This window comes from Hemiscyllium ocellatum, chromosome 37, assembly GCF_020745735.1.
Source record: "Hemiscyllium ocellatum isolate sHemOce1 chromosome 37, sHemOce1.pat.X.cur, whole genome shotgun sequence".
Taxonomy (NCBI): Eukaryota; Metazoa; Chordata; class Chondrichthyes; order Orectolobiformes; family Hemiscylliidae; genus Hemiscyllium; species Hemiscyllium ocellatum.
The window spans coordinates 15,308,821-15,328,005 of NC_083437.1; the positions used below are offsets into that span (position 1 = coordinate 15,308,821).

At 46.6% G+C, this 19,185-nt stretch overlaps 1 protein-coding gene across 2 annotated transcripts; it reads right to left on the reverse strand.

Annotated features, from left to right (window-relative positions):
• Positions 1-552: 552 nt before the first annotated feature.
• On the reverse strand, positions 553-18,465 carry LOC132833716 (F-box only protein 6-like). Of its 2 annotated transcripts, none has more exons than XM_060852225.1 (6): positions 18,306-18,465; positions 13,060-13,380; positions 10,272-10,398; positions 6,062-6,157; positions 5,206-5,341; positions 553-2,431 (listed from the first exon to the last, which is right to left on the reverse strand). In XM_060852225.1, the coding sequence occupies exons 2-6, from the start codon at positions 13,316-13,318 to the stop codon at positions 2,297-2,299; spliced, it is 753 nt and encodes a 250-aa protein (XP_060708208.1). In that variant the 5' UTR covers positions 13,319-13,380; positions 18,306-18,465; the 3' UTR covers positions 553-2,296. The 2 variants fall into 2 exon arrangements, with proteins under 2 accessions (XP_060708208.1, XP_060708209.1); XM_060852226.1 differs by lacking the exon at positions 18,306-18,465 and adding an exon at positions 16,414-16,480.
• Between the last annotated feature and the right edge of the window lie 720 nt (positions 18,466-19,185).

Sequence of the window (19,185 nt, forward strand, 5' to 3'; positions counted from 1 at the left end):
CTGCAACAACAGCTTACACAAATCAATTGGGTTCAAACAGAGACAAAATACAGACATTCCCCATTTACATCGTATTCAGAAGGAAAGAGAATCATTGGTTTATCTAGGTCAAGCTATAATTATATTTTGGTGGTTATCAGCATTACCCAAAGCACATCCTTACAGAGTGAGACCTCATCAGTGCAAAAGCTCTCTTTCACCTTAGTCATTGAAGTTTAGATGTAGATTTTAAGCTACTCATGTTATGAAAATAAGATAATTTTGCAAATTTATTTCAGTGCCCTTGAACAGCTAAACAAAACTAATTCAGGTTAGCCTCCCCAGTTGACAGCATGGTGGGAATCCAGTGTGTATGATAAGACAGACAAGTTCACAGTCATCTCTTAACAGTTGACGTTTGGCTCTTTAAATAGAAACAAGCCAGTTGTCTGCTTCAAGCAGAATTTGTTTCTATTTCAGTTGACCAGAACCTTTGCAAATTTTTGGCTCCCAGCCCATCAATCACAGAACAAGGTAAATGTGTATTTCACAATGAAAACAAGCACTTCTGGATCTTTCACAAAATAACAATGTTTTATTTGTTAATCTGGAATGTGTCACGAACAAACGCGGTTCAGCTAAAGCATATAATGTTCACAGGTTGAAGTTGCACTACCTGATATTTCTGTCTTATACACTCTGCCCACCATTCCATTTCTATTGGTGGCAATAAAATGGTGGACATAAGCGTTCAAACAGCAGCAAACAGAGCCAAAACACCTTTCATTACAAATAGAACTGAGAAACCAAACACTAACACTATGTGACAAAACGAAAGAAGTGAAACTTTCTGCATGAATAAAACATGGTTGGGAAAGGTTTTCCTTTTCCTGTGGTCAGAGGAGGATGGGGGAGGAGAGACAGGAAGTCAATGTGCTATTTCCTCCAAAATGGCCCCATGCAGAACAGTGAGCTGAGATATTTCAATGGTATGTTGTGTGGAAACGGAGGCGAGTTCACGGTTTTGTACACAAGGTATATGCATCATAAACAAAACTGAACCAAACAGACAAGAGGGGGCCTACTTCAAGGAAGCCTGGGATAGATAAGTGTTAAATGACACACACTCCCATCAGAAACTATTTAATCAAGAATACAATGGATTCCACACAAACACTGGGTCACTCATTAATTTAATAGAGAAGTGAAGGAATTATTTGGACCTCTGTTGTGCTGCAATATTTGAGTAGATTCCTCCAGCCAGAGTTTAAGACACATTAGCATGTTTATTAAAATGAGACACTGGGGAGGGGTGCAAAGTACAGTGCAGTGCTGACCTCATCATTAACATTAAAACACCTCAATGTCAATCCCACAGATCAACAGCAACCTGGCTTTAAATTACCTCAATGTCGATAAACGGGAAAGGATTATTTTTTCAAATTATGGAGCCAGTGTTAGTGAAAAGTTTTTTTAAAATTCTAAAAGTCGTCACATGTGCTGAGAAATGGTTTCCTTGTCCAATGAAGGATCCTGGTTTGAGTGATTCAATCTGCCAGCTCCTTTAACAGGAACGGAGCTCTCAGGGTCCTAGAGAGACTCCACCATCTGTTCAAACTGGAAGACCATCCAGTGAAAATCACTCACAGACCAACACATTACGACAAATGGGTACAACAACTTGAATAAGATTAACATGAGGCACTTCCCCTTTAATCTGGAAAGGGTCAGCTTCCATTGACAATTTTTCTTTCGTGTCTTCTTTCAACCAGATTTTTCCAGATACCTGTTTCAGTGCAAGTGAAGCTAGGTTCTTGAATCTCTGGGTCAGTTTAAATATTAGCAACAAACATGTCAATGCCATTTTTGACATCTCTCAGCATGTTATTTCAACACGCTGCAGAAAATAACCATCAGACAGTTTCCCCCAGCAATCGATGAAAAAATAAAGTGAAATCAAGGATATTCTCATATCAAAGGTGCAAAAATAAATTGGAATTAACCAACCTTTGATAATTCTCTTTGATAAATTTACAAGTGCTCAAAAACATTCACCATATCTAGCAGCATCTATAGAGAGCGAGAGAGAGAGAGAGAGAAAACCACAACTGACATTAAAATCTTGCATCAGAACTGTCCTGAAATATTAATTGTTATTCTCTCTGCAGAAGATGCCACATTTGCTGAGTGTCTTCCGACTTTTTCTGGTCTTTCAAGACAGTTATCCAATTTCCAGCACCTGTGGCATTTTACTTCTCCTTCACACTGAGAAAATATTTGGTTTTCTTCTTCTTGTTGGAGTCCAGTCGCAGCATATTCATGGTTCTATGATAACACTGCTGTTGGTGACTCTTACTCCATACCATCCTGCCCAGAACTGTGTGTCCTGCCCATGGTGCGAAAACCAAACAAAACGAACACCAGGACCATAATCCTCAAAAACGTGGGTCAACTGTAAAGCAAGAAGTATCGTCAGTTATAACAGCGCGTGAAAGAATGATTCCCTTCTTTACCCAGAAGAACTGGTCTATCTCTACTCTATTGGAAAACTTTACAGAATAACAGACTATTTAATGACTAAACAGCAACTGGCCTCCAATATAGCAGCATCCCACAAACACACCTTTTGCAAAGGCAAATTCAGTAAGACAGATTGTCTCGCAGCAGAGAAAGCTCCAGCTTTTAGTTGTAAAGACAGAGGAATAACAACTTCCACACACAGCTTCAAGACCCCAGTAACTGTTGAAAGCTAAACTAAAACCTTGGTTCTGTGGGAGCCTGACTCCACCCATTCAGGTTGCTTCCATGGAACAGCACTGTGGCTCAGTGGTTAGCCCTGCTGCCTCACAGGCTCAGGGACCTGAGTTCGATACCAGCCTCGGGCGACTGTCTGTGTGGAGTTTGCACAGGCTGTCTGTGTGGGTTTCATCCAATGCTCCGGTTTCCTCCCACAATCCACAGATGTGCAGGTTTGGTGAATTGGCCATGCTAAATTGCCCACAGTATTAGGTGAATTAGTCAGGGGTAAAAATAACGGAGGGGGATGGGTCTGGGCGGGTTACTCTTTGGGCCAAAGGGCCTGTTTCCATACTGTAGGAAATCTAAGCTATTGTTCCAACTTAATTAAAAAAAAAATCAAAGGCCTCGCAAACTGTTTAGTCTATTGGCCTGGAGCAAAACGTTTGGTACCTCTGTCTCAACCACTCTTCATAAAAAAAACCTGAGGCAAAATATACCTCAAACTCATAGCACACGAACTATCGTCACACAAGCTTCGATACCAGTCTCCTGAAAGCACATATAGACAATAGAGAATGTAAAGAACCAATCAGAAACAGCTTTTACAGTCAACTAGCTGGCCTACATTGATAATAGAGACTCACAATAAGGAAAACGCTGAGGGAACATGGGGAAGGGAAAGGAGGAAGAGCAATGTGGAGTGAGAGAGGGTATTGAGGAAGAACAGGGGAAGTAGGAGACTGGAAGGCAGAAGCTGTTTTTGGACACCATCACTGTTTGACAACAGTGCAGAAATAATACCTGTATTTACACAGTAAAAAAAGGTCAACTGGTTATAGAAGCTGTAAAGATGAGTGATCCCCAGGACATGATCAGGTGCACCCGTGAACTCTGTGGGAAGCTAGAGAACTGAATGCTGGACCTCTTGCTGAGATATTTGTATCATCGATAGTCACAGGTGAGATGCCAGAAGACTGGAGGTTGGCTAATGTGGTGCCACTGTTTCAGAAAGATGGCAAGGACAAGCCAGGGAACTATAGACCAGTGAGCCTGACCTCGGTGGTGGGCAAGTTATTGGAGGGAATCCTGAGGACAGGATGTACATGTATTTGGAAAGGCAACGACTGATTAAGGATAGTCAACATGGCTTTGTGCGTGGGAAATCATGTCTCACAAACTTGATTGAGTTTTTGAAGATGTAAAAAAGAAGATTGATGAGGGCAGAGCAGTAGATGTGATTTATATGGACTTCAGTAAGGCGTTCGACAAGGTTCCCCATGGGAGACTGATTAGCAAGGTTAGATCGCATGGAATACAGGGAGAACTAGCCATTTGGATACAGAACTGGCTTAAAAGGTAGAAGACAGAGGGTGGTGGTGGAGGGATGTTTTTCAAACTGGAGGCCTGTGACCAGTCAAGTGCCACAAGGATCAGCGCTGGGCCCTCTACTTTTTGTAAATTACTTTTACATTTACTTTACATAAATGATTTGGATGCAAGCATAATAGGTTAGTAAGCTTGCAGATTACACCAAAATTGGAGGTGTACTGGACAGCGAAGAGGATTACCTCAGATCACAACAGGATCTGGACCAGATGGACCAATTGGCTGAGAAGTGGCAGGTGGAGTTTAATTCAGATAAATGCGAGTGCTGCATTTTGGGAAAGCAACTCTTAGCAGGACTTATACATTTAATGGTAAGGTCCTAGGGAGTGTTTCGGAACAAAGAGACCTTGGAGTGCAGGTTCATAGCTCCTTGAAAGTGGAGTCGCAGGTAGATAGGACAGTGAAGAAGGCGTTTGATATGGTTTCCTTTATTGGTCAGAGCATTGAGTAGAGGAGTTGGGAGATCATGTTGTGGCTGTACAGGACATTGGTTAGGCCACTGTTGGAATACTGTGTGCAATTCTGGTCTCCTTCCTATCAGAAAAATGTTGTGAAACTTGAAAGGATTCAGAAAAGATTTACAAGGATGTTGCCAGGGCTGGAGGATTTGAGCTATAGAGAGAAGGTGAACAGGCTGGGGCTGTTTTCCCTGGAGCATCAGAGGCTGAGGGGTGACCTTATAGAGGTTTACAAAAATTATGAGGGACATGGATAGGGTAAATAGGCAAAGTCTTTTCCCTGGGGTTGGGGAGTCCAGAACTTGAGGGCATAGGTTTAGGGTGAGAGGGGAAAGATATGAGAGAGACCTAAGGGGCAACTTTTTCCACACAGAAGGTGGCAGATGTATGGAATGAGCTACCAGAGGATGTGGTGGAGGCTGGTACAATTGCAACATTTAAAAGGCACTTGGGTGGGTATACGAATAGGAAGGGTTTGGAGGGATATGGGCTGGGTTCTGGCAGGTGGGACTAGATTGGGTTGGGATATCTAATTGGCATGGATGAGTTGGACCGAAGGGTGTGTTTCCATGCTGTACATCTCTATGATTCGATGAGTGAAGGCTAGATAAAGAAAATGGAATGAAACACATAAAATGAGTACCTGCTTCCACTGTGCATCACTCCACTGGGGGATTTCGATCGCCTTCGACTTGTATGTCTGGATAACTGTCTTATTTTTAGAGAGTAGCTTCACCTCCAATGTATACGTACAGCCACAGTCTCGCCTTGCTGCATACCTGCAGAATGGTATTCCAATACTAGCTCAGGAGAATACACTGACAAAGCACGTCAGGCATAGTTTGTCCAGAATCACTCTAAGTTTACATAAAATATGCACCACTGTAAGAAATCAGTCAGCACATTTATATGTTTATGATAGAAGTTTATAAAATAATGAAGGCTACAGATAGAGTTAAAGGTAACTGACTTTTCCTTAAGACAAGCGATTTCAAGACTTGGGGGGGGGGGGCGTCAGAGGAGAGAGATTTTAAAAAGACATGGAGGCAATTTTTTTTTTTACACAGAGGATGGTTCCCGTTTGGAATGCATTTCCTAAGGGAAGTGGTGGATGTGGGTTCAATGTGGCTGTGTACATGAATAGGAAATGTATTGAGAGATATGGGCCAGGCGCAGGTAGGTAGGACTAGTTTAATTGGAATTATGATCCAATTAATTCATGCCAAACAAGGGGTCTGTTTCCAATCTGTATGACTCACTGTCCGTCCTTCACTATTAATATTAATGATCTGTAAACTTGTTCAATTTAGTTTTTCAGTCTGTACATTATGCCAAATGTTACCCTTAATACAGAAACAGAAAGAAAGCTTATTATTATTTTACCTCGCCATGAGCTCACTTTTAGTTTCTTTGTTTAAATGTGACATCTAATTTTTGTCTGATATCAGTCACTTTCTCACACCAATCAAGTATTATGGGATGGAAGGTTCAATACTTACCAATCACTCACTACAATCTTAGGCTGATATTTATCGAGCAGATTTTCCCACAGTCCATTTGCCACTAGATCAATAAACTGAGATTTCTGGCATAAGCTGTCAGAGAGAGATACAAACAGACTTTCTTTAGAACCAGGAAAGAAATAACTTCCATTTGTATAGTATCTTTCATAACGCTAGGGCGTTTAGAAGTGATTTTAGTCAATGTGGTCACCACTGTAATGCAGTAAAATGATACGCAAGGTGCTAATGATCAGATCAACCTTGAGAAGTAAATGTTTGTCATGAGGCCAGGTAAAACACCCCAGTTCTCCATCAACACAGTGGGTTGTGGTAAATGGTTGTTTTTCAGACTGGAAGACATGGAATCCTGGAGAATGCCAGCATCTAACGTTAGACCACAGCCTGCTTTTTTTTGGGAAGGATACAACTTGGAGGTTGACAAATTTTCAACAGTTCCTCATTTTCCAATGATCCTAAATTGAGGTGTCAAGTAAAGATGATCCCAGTCAAATGCAACAGGTCACAGATAGACCTGCAGATTGGGTACAAAAACTGAAATTGCTGGAAATGCTCAACAGGTCTGGCAGCATCCACAGGTAGAAATCGGAGTTAACGTTTCGGGCTCAGTAAACCTTAGAACTAAATTCTGATTCTTCTCCACAGATGCTCCCAGGCCTGCTGAGCTATTCCAGCAATTTCTGTTTTTGTTTCTGATTTATAACATTCAGCAGATTGGAGTGACAGGCAGCAAACGGAGTTCAATGCAGAGAAGTGACAGCACAAGGTGATATAGACTTAGGGCACAAGACTAAAAAACGGTGCTGGAAGATAAGGATCTTTAAAGGTGGCAGGATAAATTGACAGCCTAACAAATAACGTATATTGGATCTTTGGCTTTGTAAATAGAGATGTTGAGCACAAGAACAGATAAATTATGTTGATCTTTTATAAAGCTCTGGTTATGTCATAACTAGATTATTGCATCCAGTTCTGATCACCACATTTTACTAAGGATGAGAAGATCTTTATGATGCAGAACAGATTTATCCCAGAATGGTTCCAGGGATGAAGGAATTTGGCAAAAGCATTCATTTGGAAAGGATGGTGTTGTTCCCTTTGACACAAAGGAGATTAAAGAAAAGATTTAACAAAGGTGTACAGGACAATGACAGGTAGGGTAGCCAAAGAACGTTTGCTTCCATCCGGGACTAGTGGGTACAGATTTAAGGTTCTGTGCCAGAGCTAAAAGGGGGTATTAGAAAATGAACTTTATTTTGCAAAGGCAGTTAATAGTCTGCTAATGACTTGCTGCACTTGAGGTGGCAGAAGCAGAGATAGTTAACAAACCCAAAAGGAAATAGGATCAAAGTTTAAGGAAAATAAACTTGCAGATAGACTAAGGGGGTGGCACTGAGTGGCCTTGGACTAAGTGGCCTCCTGCTGTGCCATACTAACACTCGGCCCACAGATATTTCACTCCAGCCTCAGCGGGCAGATACAAACTGATTTTAACAACCACTCCCTCAGCTCTGCCCTGCTCAATATGATGCTGAAGGTCCTCAAACAAGATTTGAAGGCACAACCTTTGACTTGAAGGAGAAAGTGTGCTCCAAATCAGCTCGGGCTGACCTGGTAGAAGAATGTCAAAGGGTGGATTTTCATCCAATCAATTGGGAGCTACAGCCCCAGAGTGAGGCAACGCTGCACAGGAGCTGGATGGATAAACCCCGAATGAATCTTGGTCTGATGGGTCAAAGCATAATCCTGAATGAGCCAATCATCATCCAGGATTGTGCAGCTTGAATAGAAGCTACAGTTAAACATTATCCACATTTCCTTTCTTCATAAAATCTACTCATTTCCTCACAACTGCTTCAGCTCAATGGCTAGGTCAACCATACCTTCAAACAGGAAGAGGGAGCTCAAAATCAACCAAGCACAGCAGTAAACAATACCAACAGACTGTTTAATCTAATGAGAACTTTCTCTTTAATTCAATAGCAAATGGATGGAGGTCCAAATTGTAGCCTAATGCAGTGAAGTGGAATGTAGAGAAATGTGGGAAAGGGGACGGGGTGGAGGATGAATAATCAGGAGAGAACAAGCCTTAGGTGCAAAGGTGGAGAGGGTATGTGCTTTTGGGGATAGAGAGTGCACGCAATAGAGCAATAGCGAGGGTGAGAGCAAGAGAGGAGGCAGGGCAACAAAGAGATGGTGAGCGAGCGAATGCGATAGAAACAAGCGATGAGGCAGTGGCAGTGCGGGGCACAGCAGCGGGGGACAGAGGCAGGGCTGGATAGGTCAGAGAGGGACAGAGGCTGGGCGAAGCAGACAGAGAGGGACAAAGGCCAGGCAGGGCAGACAGAGAGAAACTGAGACAGAGAGAGCAGGACAGAAGATCGGAGAGGCGGAGCGAGTGGTAAGCAAGATGAGTAAGTGTACACGGAAGTATGTGCTTTCTGTTAATTCATTCATCAGGGATGTGGGAATCAATGCATAGGGACCATTAATTGCCATTCCATTCATTGGCCTTGAGGAAGTGGTGGTGAGCTGCCTATATTAACTGCAGTCCAGTGGGTGTAGGTACATTTTAAATGCCATTTGGAAGGGAGTTCAGGCTTTTGACCCAGCAACAGGGAAGGAATAGTGATATATTTCCAAATCTGGATTGAGAGTGACTTGGAGGGGAACTTGGTTCCCAATGTAAGTGTTGCTTGTGTCCTTCCAGACAGTAATGACCATGGGTTTAGATTCCCTACAGTGTGGAAACAGGCCCTTCAGCGCAACCACACCGACCCTCCAAAGAGTAATCCACCCAAACCCATTACCCTCTGACTAATGCACCTAACACTACAGGCAATTTAGCATGGCCAATTCACCTAACGTGTACAACTTTGGATTGTGGGAGTAAACTGGAGCACCCGGACAAAACCCAAGCAGACACAGGAAGAATATGCAAACTCCACACAGACAGTCGGCCGAGGCTGGAATCGAACCCGAGACCCTGGTGCTGTGAGGCAGCAGTACTAACCACTGAGCCACCGGGCCACCCCTTTCTAAGAAGCCTTGGTGAATTTCTGCAGTTCATTTTGTAAATAGTACCCACTGCTGCCCCTGAGCATCGGTGGTGGAGGCAGTGGATGCTTATGGATATGATGCCAATCAAGCAGCCTGCTTTGTCCTGGATGATGTCAGGCAAATGGGGCGTATTCCATCACACTCCTGACTAGTGTCTTGTTGCTGGTCAGACTTTGGGAAGTCAGTAGGAGAGTTACGCACTGCCTCCAACCTGTTCTTGCAGTCACGGTATTTACAGGGCTAGGCCAGGTCAGTTTCTGGGCAATGGTAACCTGCAGGACATTGACAATTGGGGATCCAGTGACAGCAATCCCTGTGAATGTCAAGGAGCAATAGTTAGGTTCTCTCTTGTTGGAGCTGGTCTTTGACTGGCCTTGTGTGCGCAAGTATTACTTGTTACCTCAAATCTGGAGACTGCATTTTGACATGGACTACTTCAGTATCTGAGCAGTCTTGAATGACACAATGTCATTGAGGAAGCAGCCAACATTCAGGCCTAGGGCATTATCCTGATGAATTCGTGGAGTGGAGATGACTGACCTACATACAGCCACAATCATTTTCCACTGTATACAAGAGTGTGTGAGAGGAAGCGACAGTGCCTTTGTATGTGTGCATGTGTGCATGCGCAAGAGCGAGAAAAAGAGGGAGAGAGAGAAAAAGAGGGAGAGCGAGAAAAAGAGGGAATGAATTTTGAGAGAAAGAGACAATTAATGAAATGGGAGTACTTGTGTGAGTGAGTACATCTGTGAGACAGTGTACTTAAGGGGGGGGACTGAGAGACAGAGGGCAGGAGAGAGGGCACAATAGATACAGGTTCAAAGACTATGCCTGGAAGAGTGATGTTATACAAGATGCAGGGATTTTCTTTTTCCCAGTTCGGAAACATTGCAAAAGCCATCTAACCAGCTATTGTAGCATTACTCAGACAATGGTTAAATTTCATCCTGACTTGAGAACGGTGGAGGAATAAAAAGATGTTTGACTCAGGTTTCCAAAGTCAACATGAGTAATGGACTAAATGCTGAAACTGTATGTCCACATGACAAGGGATGGTAATGAGTGGCAGTGCTAAGGTGGCTTTTACAGTGAGTTGTAGTCAATAGTCACTGTGGAATGGAAGTCTTACCCATACGATGTCACAAAATAATTTTTGACATGATTTTCGGGAAAGGCAGTTCCATGGGCACCTGGTAAGGCTTCTATTTTCCATTGGTCACCACCGTTATAGTCAATTGTCCAATGATTAAAATCTTCTGTTGGAAAAGAAAATAAAAAAGGAAGTAGATTAAAATCAGCAAGAACTTGCATTTATGCTCCATCACATAGATAAAGCCCAAGAACAGCGGGTTCAGAATTTTACATTGTACATGTGTGGGATATAGTTGAACTGATAGAAACGGTGTATACTCAGTGCAATAACAAATTTTGTTGTACCTCAATATATTACTGATGGCGTGACTGAGCACTTTGCTCATTTCAATGATATAGTGGTAGGTGTCACTCTAGTAAAATGGCACAACATTGCTGCACATGCAATTATAGGTGTCAGTGTGTGCTTATCGCACGCAACTGTGGTACAGGATCAAGTTCTCTCAACCACTATGATTTTAAGTACTGCCTCCTACTTTCTGCGATACACTGTGTGCCATTTATTGCCCTCACCTCCTTCAGTGACCAGATTTCCTACGAATATGGTCTTAAACATCACAAATGACTATCGCGATTATACGCACTGTCTGTGATAGCAATACCGTGAAACAGAGCAGCCAGTTTATTACACAAATGTGCAAATTGTTATTGTACTAATGCAGACAATCTAGCCATACCTAGATGTGAAGACAGAAGTCACATGTCACCAGGTTATAGTCCAACAGGTTTATTTGAAATCTCAAATTTCATGGATCCTAGGAAGTGGACAGTCATCTGAAACAGTTATTCTAGTAACCAACTATGTGTGCAATTTTTGTGGCAGACAATGGCTTAACTTAATATCCACAGAGATGAATTGATTCACTCAAGCATATCATCTATAATTTCAATTCACCCAAGATCCTTCGACAACATCTTCCAAAGACTGACCAAGACTGCAGTTTGCCTCAGTGGTAGGGATAAAGTTTGATGCTGCCTGTGACTGGGCAAGTGTTGACAAGATCGCTGTCCTTTGGAGGGGAGTTGGTTGGATAGACTGCATCCGCATCATGAAGGGTGCTTTTTTCGGTAACATCTTTGAACCTAACCTGGTAGATTTGATTTGAAATGCTAAGGTCTTGCTTTTTTCCAAAGTCAAAATCATCATCCTCCCCGTACTTCCTATTTTGTTGAATTTCAGTGTTTGCAATTTACTCATCATGAATGCGATCTTTGGTCAGTGTGCCACATGGAAGCCTACTGCTGCAAAGTTACCACGTATTGGTCAGTGGGCTCACCACACCCCGGCCATCACAGTTCTGTTCGGCTCAAAGCATTTCCTGCAAGCACTTAACTGCTATGACAAAGGTAGACATGTCTTTTGTGAGTCATTCAAATATTCACAGGCTTTCTGGTTCAAGACAGTGTACAAGAATCACTTTCTCACTTTACACCATCCATTCATGTTGCTAGTAAGCAAGCCTTGCATCCTGAATCCCATGGCTAGACTGAAAGGAAGGGACTGAAGCCATGAATTTGAACTATTTATAGTCAGATACTGTGTTTGTGTCTCAGAGATGACGCTCATCAGTTCGCGTGTGGGAAAACCATCTTTCGCATGATACTTTGAAATAACTGCAGCCGTGTGGTTCATTTTTTGGTTTTAGTTTCTGGAACCACTAGGTTGATTGATAGCACACAGTGAGCAGTCAACCAAGACCCAGGCACAATGGAACACTTCACTGTCAAACATAACTCTACCCAGTGCTAACACTGTCTAGTCATTATACCTGCAGGTGATGTAAACCAGGATTGAAAAAGATCAGTGCTGAGGAATCAACAGATTATTAGACACATCAATTAAATAAGTTTCCAAATCAGAGTGTCACAACATTGAGTACAAAGAACCATCTTGCTTCTAAATTCAAAAATGGTTTAGATTAGATTACTTACAGTTGGAAACAGGCCTTTCGGCCCAACAAGTCCACACCGACCCGCCGAAGCGCAACCCACCCATACCCCTACATTTACCCCTTACCTAACACTACGGGCAATTTAGCATGGCCAGTTCACCTGACCCGCACATCTTTGGACTGTGGGAGGAAACCGGAGCACCCGGAGGAAACCCACGCAGACACGGGGAGAACGTGCAAACTCCACACAGTCAGTCGCCTGAGTCGGGAATTGAACCCGGGTCTCAGGCGCTGTGAGGCAGCAGTGCTAACCACTGTGCCACCCACTACGCCACCGTGCCGCCCACATTTATATGTAATCATCTAAATGGTCTGATATCTATCCAGTAATGGCAATGCAAAAAGAGTGCCATTTCCATGATTATTTATATAGGAGCAAGAGATGGAAATTCAGGGGGACAATGACCACAGAACTCAAATAAACCACCTCCTCCAATGCAACCTGAAAAAAGAAATTCGAATCTCTTTGGACTCGAAGCATTAATTGTGTTTCCCACTCCACAGATACTGCCAGACCTGCTGAGTTTCTCCAGCATTCTTTTGCATTTGTTTTGGATTTCGAGCATTTGTAGTTTTTTGCTTTTATTTAATGAACAAGTAATTTTAAATCACGATGTACCATTGTATTTCTCAAGCCACATTTGTGGGATTCTTTTTCATTTCTTGCCTCTCTATAGACACAAACCCAGTATTGGATTCATAATTGATTCCTATTCAATAGTAGCCTGACCCCATTGTTGGTTACGGCAATGGATGCAGCAACAATTCATTCTTGTGTGCAACATTAGCAACAAAAGAAAATTTAAGACCTACCTTCTGCACAAGGGTTTTTAAGCAAGTTCTTCTTCATACTTAGCAGGATATAAAACCTTTGCCAATCCTTTATATACATCTCCCCATTGTTTTTGATGTATCCTTCCCGAATGCACTTTCCCTTCCAAATGTGTATTCCATCCACCAAGTCTTTCCACATCCTGCAGACCAGGCGACACGACATGAGCAACTCCCTGGCGGGAACATAGGACAAGATCTCCACCAGGACATCCTCATGCATGTCTCCAATAGTGGCCATGCTTTCAAAGAAGGATAGTTCCCCAAAGGACACAAGGTTGAATGTCTTTTTTGAGCTGTAAACTAAATACCAGAGGTTAGAAAAGGATTTATTCAAACGGCAATCTGATCAAATCTGCGCTGACCTATCTACACAAATCCCATTTTCCAGCACTTAGCCCATAGCTTTGAATGTTCTGGTCATTTCAAGCACTCATCCCAGTACTTTTAAAAAGTTTGAGAGATTTCCCTGCCTTAACTACCCTCCCATTCCAGATTTGTACCATCCTCAGTGAAAAAACAAACCTTTTTCTCAAATGCCCTCTAAACCTCCTGCTTTACTCCTTAAAACTTTGCAAATATACTCGTTAACACCTACCGTTACCTCTGAGTGAGCAGGTTCTGGGTTCAAGCCCCTTTGGCCACACAGGCTGGGCTGACATATCTGTGCAGCATCAAAGGAATGCTACAATCTCAAAGGTGACCATCCTTCAAATGAGATTCAAAGAACAAGTGATTCATCTGCGCTCTCGGGTAGATGCAGATGACGACGTTCCACTATTTCAAAAGATCTGGAAGTTCACAACCATTTAACACTGAGCCAACACCGAACAACAGATTATCTGGTAATTACTGGCTTTTGGGAGATTGTCATGCATAAAATCTACTGCAGTTCTTTATCATTACAACAGTAATTTCAAGTTAAAACAAATTCATTGTCTATGTTGAGGTCATGAAAGGTGCTTAGTAAATACAACACCAGAGCATCAGAAGGTGCTTCAGGGATCCGGTACCAAACAGGTTTGAACGCATATGAAGCTATCAGAGTCATCATGAGGCAAGGCCATCTTACCAAGATGATAATAAGCTGCCCTACTGTCAGCCAATGCCCATCTCAGGGTCAGACAGGAAACATGGTGACACAGGGTATGGTTTGCTCTCAAGTCAAGGCAGTAGCGAAGGTGAGCGCTAGGGAATGGAGTTCACTGCAGTATCTGAGACCAAGGCTTTTGGTCTTACCATGTAGTCAAACACAGATGTCCTGAAGGTCATCTTAAAGGAGGAGGAAACGAAGAGGCACGGTGGCTCAGTGGTTAGCACTGTTGCCTCACAGCTCCAGGGACTCAGGTTTGATTCCTTGGGCAACTGTCTACATGGAGTTTGCACATTTTCCCTATGTCTGCCAGGGTTTGCTCTGGTTTCCTCCCACAGTTCAAAGGTTAGGTAGATTGACCAGGCTAAGTTGCCCACAGTGTCCAGGGATGTGAATGCTAGCTAGGTGGGTTGCCATGGAAATGAGGGGTTCAGGATATGGGGTGGGTCAGGGTGGGACGCTTCCCACAGGATTGCACGGACCCAACAGGCCTAAAGGCTTGGTTCCAGACTGTAGGAGTTCCAAGGGAGGTTTAAGGGAGGAGATTTCAGAGCTTTTTCTTCATATCCATTTATAGACTGTGGACATCATTGGCTGGGCTGGCATTTTCTGCCCATCCCTAGTTCCCAATGGAGGTGGCAGTAGTGAGCTGCATTCTTGAACTGCTGCAGCCCACACAGCCGAAGGCAAATGGTCAAAGTTGGAGCAATAAAAGTCAGACATGTGCAAGAGGCTAGAACGGAAGAAGCAAATACCTCGGAAGGTTGAAGACCCTGTAGAAGTCACTAATATGGAGAGGGAGGGAGGTCATGGGGGTACTTAAAACTTTTAAGGATGAGAATTTTAAAACTGAGGCAGGAGGAGGCAGTCAGTGGTCAAGGACATAAGGCTGAGCAGTGAACCAGACTTGGTGTGAGTTAGGATACAGAGTTTTGGATGAGTTCAAGTTCCTTGAGGGTGGAAGGTGGGAGACCAGCCAGAAGGGTTCTTGGATGGTCTCGTCTTGAGCTAATAATGGCACCAGCATATGGTGAGGTGAGGCCATTTTACCGAAATGGTATTAAGCTGCCCTACTGATGGCTGGGACACGTCATGCAATGCCCATCTCAGTTAGACAGGAAACATGTTGGCAGAGAGTCTGGTTCACCCTTGAGACAGACGCCCAGGATAGGAATGAAACTGAATGCTAGGAGTTTACTGCAGCATCCAAGACCAGGACATCTGATCTTCCCTACATTTAGCTGCCACACACTCCTGCTTAGCCTGAGACAGGGTAATGGAAAAGAGATACGAGTGAGGTATTACAGAGTATCCCAGGGTACCTGTGAAAGCTGCCAAATTTTTAAAGATGTTACTGGGGTGAGGTGTGTCAATGGGAAATAAGAGCCAAGGGAGGATAAAGGATAACAACACAGAAATTGCTGATTATCTAGCTATGACAGCACCATTAAGAACAGAGTCAGATATTATTCAATAAATGGGTATCCTTCCGCTTTTTCCTTTCTCCTCTCCTGAAGGAACGCTGTTCCGCTGCTGGAACCTGCACCCACTCATTGTACCTGTGCCCTCAACAAAGCACAAGTTTGAATGATTTCCTTTATTGGTCAGAGTATTGAGTTCAGGAGTTGGGAGGTCATGTTGTGCTGTACAGGACATCGGACACGTTTGGAATATTGTGTGCAATTCTGGTCTCCTTCCTATTGGAAAAAACATCGTGAAACTTGAAAGGGCTCAGAAAAGATTCACAAAGATGTTGCCAGGGTTGGAGGATTTGACCTATCGGGAGAGATTGAATAGGCTCGGGCTATTTTCCCTGGAGCGTCTGAGGCTGAGGCGTAACCTTTATAAAATCATGAGGGTCATGGATAGGAAAAATAGACAAAGTCTTTTCCCTGGGGTCAGGAAGTCCAGAACTAGAGGGCATAGGTTTAGGGTGAGATGGGAAAGATACAAAAGAGACCTAAGGGGCAACTTTTTCACGCAGAACGTGGTACGTGTAAGGAATGAGCTGCCAAAGGAAGTGGTGGAGGCTGGTATAATTACAACATTTAACAAGCATCTGGGATTCATATCTGAATAAGAAGGGTTTAGGAGGGATATGGGACAAGTGCTTGCAAATGGGACTCGATCGGGTTGGGATATCTCGTCAGCATGGACAAGTTGGACCGAAGGGTCTGTTTCCGTGCTGTACATCTCTATAACAATGACAATGACTATGACTACCATCATAGACAATGGCATACCGTGTTCTCAATGCCATCACTGGAAATGTTCCCTTTCTATTTAAACCCATGGGGCTCCCAGGATGCATCAGCAGTCCGCTCCACCCAGGACTGGATTGTTGAGATTTATAAAGCAAGATGGAAACGGCCATTCACATAGTCAAGAGAATACAGAGCACAATCCCACTGTCCATTGGGGAAAAAGGCGGGGGGGAGACGGGGAAGAAAGGTGGGGGGGGTGTGGAAGGACGGGGGAGGGAAAGACGAGGAGGAGTGGGGGAAGAAGGACGGGGGTGGGGGAAGAAGGACGGGGGGGGGGAAGAAGGACGGGGGGGGGAAGGAGGACGGGGGGGGGAAGGAGGAGGGCGGGGGGGGGAAGGAGGAGGGCGGGGGGGGGAAGGAGGAGGGCGGGGGGGAAGGAGGAGGGCGGGGGGGGCAAAGGAGGAGAGCGGGGGGGGCAAAGGAGGAGAGCGGGGGGGAAGGAGGAGGGCGGGGTGGGGAAGGAGGAGGGCGGGGTGGGGAAGGAGGAGGGGGGGCAGAAGGACAAGGGGGGGAGGACGGGGGGGAAAGGACGAGGGGGGGGCAGAAGGACGAGGGGGGGGGAAGGACGAGGGGGGGGAAGGACGGGGGGGGAAGGACGAGGGGGGGGGAAGGACGAGGGGGGGGGGAAGGACGAGGGGGGGGGAAGGACGAGGGGGGGGGGAAGGACGAGGGGGGGGGGGGAAGGACGAGGGGGGGGGGAAGGACGAGGGGGGGGGGAAGGACGAGGGGGGGGGGAAGGACGGGGGGGGGAAGGACGAGGGGGGGGGGAAGGACGAGGGGGGGGAAGGACGAGGGGGGGGGAAGGACGAGGGGGGGGGAAGGACGAGGGGGGGGGAAGGACGAGGGGGGGGGAAGGACGAGGGGGGGGGAGGAGGGGGAGGGGGGGGAGGGGGGGGAAGGGGGGGGGGGGGGGGGGGGGAGGGGGGGGGGGGGGAGGGGGGGGAAGGGGGGGGAGGACGGAGGACGAGGAGGGGGGGAGAAGGACGAGGAGGGGGGGGAGAAGGACGAGGAGGGGGGGAGAAGGACGAGGAGGGGGGGAGAAGGACGAGGAGGGGGGGGGAGAAGGACGAGGAGGGGGGGGGAGAAGGACGAGGAGGGGGGGGGAGAAGGACGAGGAGGGGGGGAGAAGGACGAGGGGGGGGAGAAGGACGAGGGGGGGAAGGACGAGGGGGGGGGAAGGAGGAGGGGGGGGGGAAGGACGAGGAGGGGGGGAGAAGGACGGGGGGGGAGAAGGACGAGGGGGGGGAGAAGGACGAGGGGGGGGGAGAAGGACGAGGAGGGGGGGGGAGAAGGACGGGGGGGGAGAAGGACGAGGAGGGGGGGGGAGAAGGACGAGGAGGGGGGGGGAGAAGGACGAGGAGGGGGGGGGAGAAGGACGAGGAGGGGGGGGGAGAAGGACGAGGAGGGGGGGGGAGAAGGAAGGGGGGGGAGAAGGACGAGGAGGGGGGGGAGAAGGACGAGGAGTGTGAGTGTGTGTGTGTGAGTGTGTGAGGTGCTCTACCCTCCCTCTCCCCTTTCCTCTCTCTCTCTTTCAAACAGTAACACAAACACTGAGATGATCCAGCCCCCCCCCCGGGGCCGGCCTCACCCCTCACCGGGGAGAGTGGGTCTGGGGCCTCGGGGCCCGGCTCCTCACCCGCCGCGAGCTGCCGCTGGGCCCGGGCCCGGGCCGGGGTGTGGGGCGTGGGGGAGCTGCTCCGTGCCGCGGGCGCTCAGGGAGGGAGAGCGGCGGCTGCTCTCACTCTGACTCTGAGTCTGAGTCCCTCCCCGGGCCCGGGCCCAGGGTCTCTGTTTGTGTTTAATATTCATTCCCCAAAATAAACCACATTCGGGTGTCGCCCTGATGTATATTCACAGTTTGTTCTACTCACATTTACTGAGCCCCTCCCTCTCTCCTTACAGTCGGCTATTTCACACCAGGAACTGCCATATTTATTTAAAAATGTATTTCATTGGCTGCAAAGCTTGGCGCCGCCCAATATCCGTGAATTTCTTTTAAAGGCGCTATATAAATGCAGGTTTTCCCCTCAGCGCTCGGTCCCCTCGCCTCAGGAATAACAGCCCCCCATCAGAATAAACCACTGCAGTGATTACTGCACTTCACAGGGTTACATTGGCATAGCACATGGGGGGGGGTGGGGGAGTGGGGAAGGATGGGGTGGGGGAGTGGGGAAGGAAGGATGGGGTGGGGGAGTGGGGAAGAAGGGGAAGGAGGGAGTGGGGAAGGAAGGAGGGGGTGGGGGAGTGGGGAAGGAAGGAGGGGGTGGAGGAGTGGGGAAGGAAGGAGAGGGTGGGGGAGTGGGGAAGGAAGAAGAGGGTGGGGGAGTGGGGAAGGAAGAAGAGGGTGGGGGAGTGGGGAAGGAAGGAGGGAGTGGGGGAGTGGGGAAGGAAAGGATGGGGTAGTGGGGAATGAAGGAGGAGATGGGACGAGTGGGGATGGAAAGGATGGGGGATGGGGAAGGAAGGAGGGGATGGGGGAGTGGGGAAGGAAGGAGGGGGTGGAGGAGTGGGGAAGGAAGGAGAGGGTGGGGGAGTGGGGAAGGAAGGAGGGAGTGGGGAAGGAAAGAGTGGGTGGGGGAGTGGGGAAGGAAGGAGGGCGTGGGGGAGTGGGGAAGGAAGAAGAGGGTGGGGGAGTGGGGAAGGAAGAAGAGGGTGGGGGAGTGGGGAAGGAAGGAGGGGGTGGGGGAGTGGGGAAGGAAGGAGGGGATGGGGGAGTGGGGAAGGAAGGAGGGGATGGGGGAGTGGGGAAGG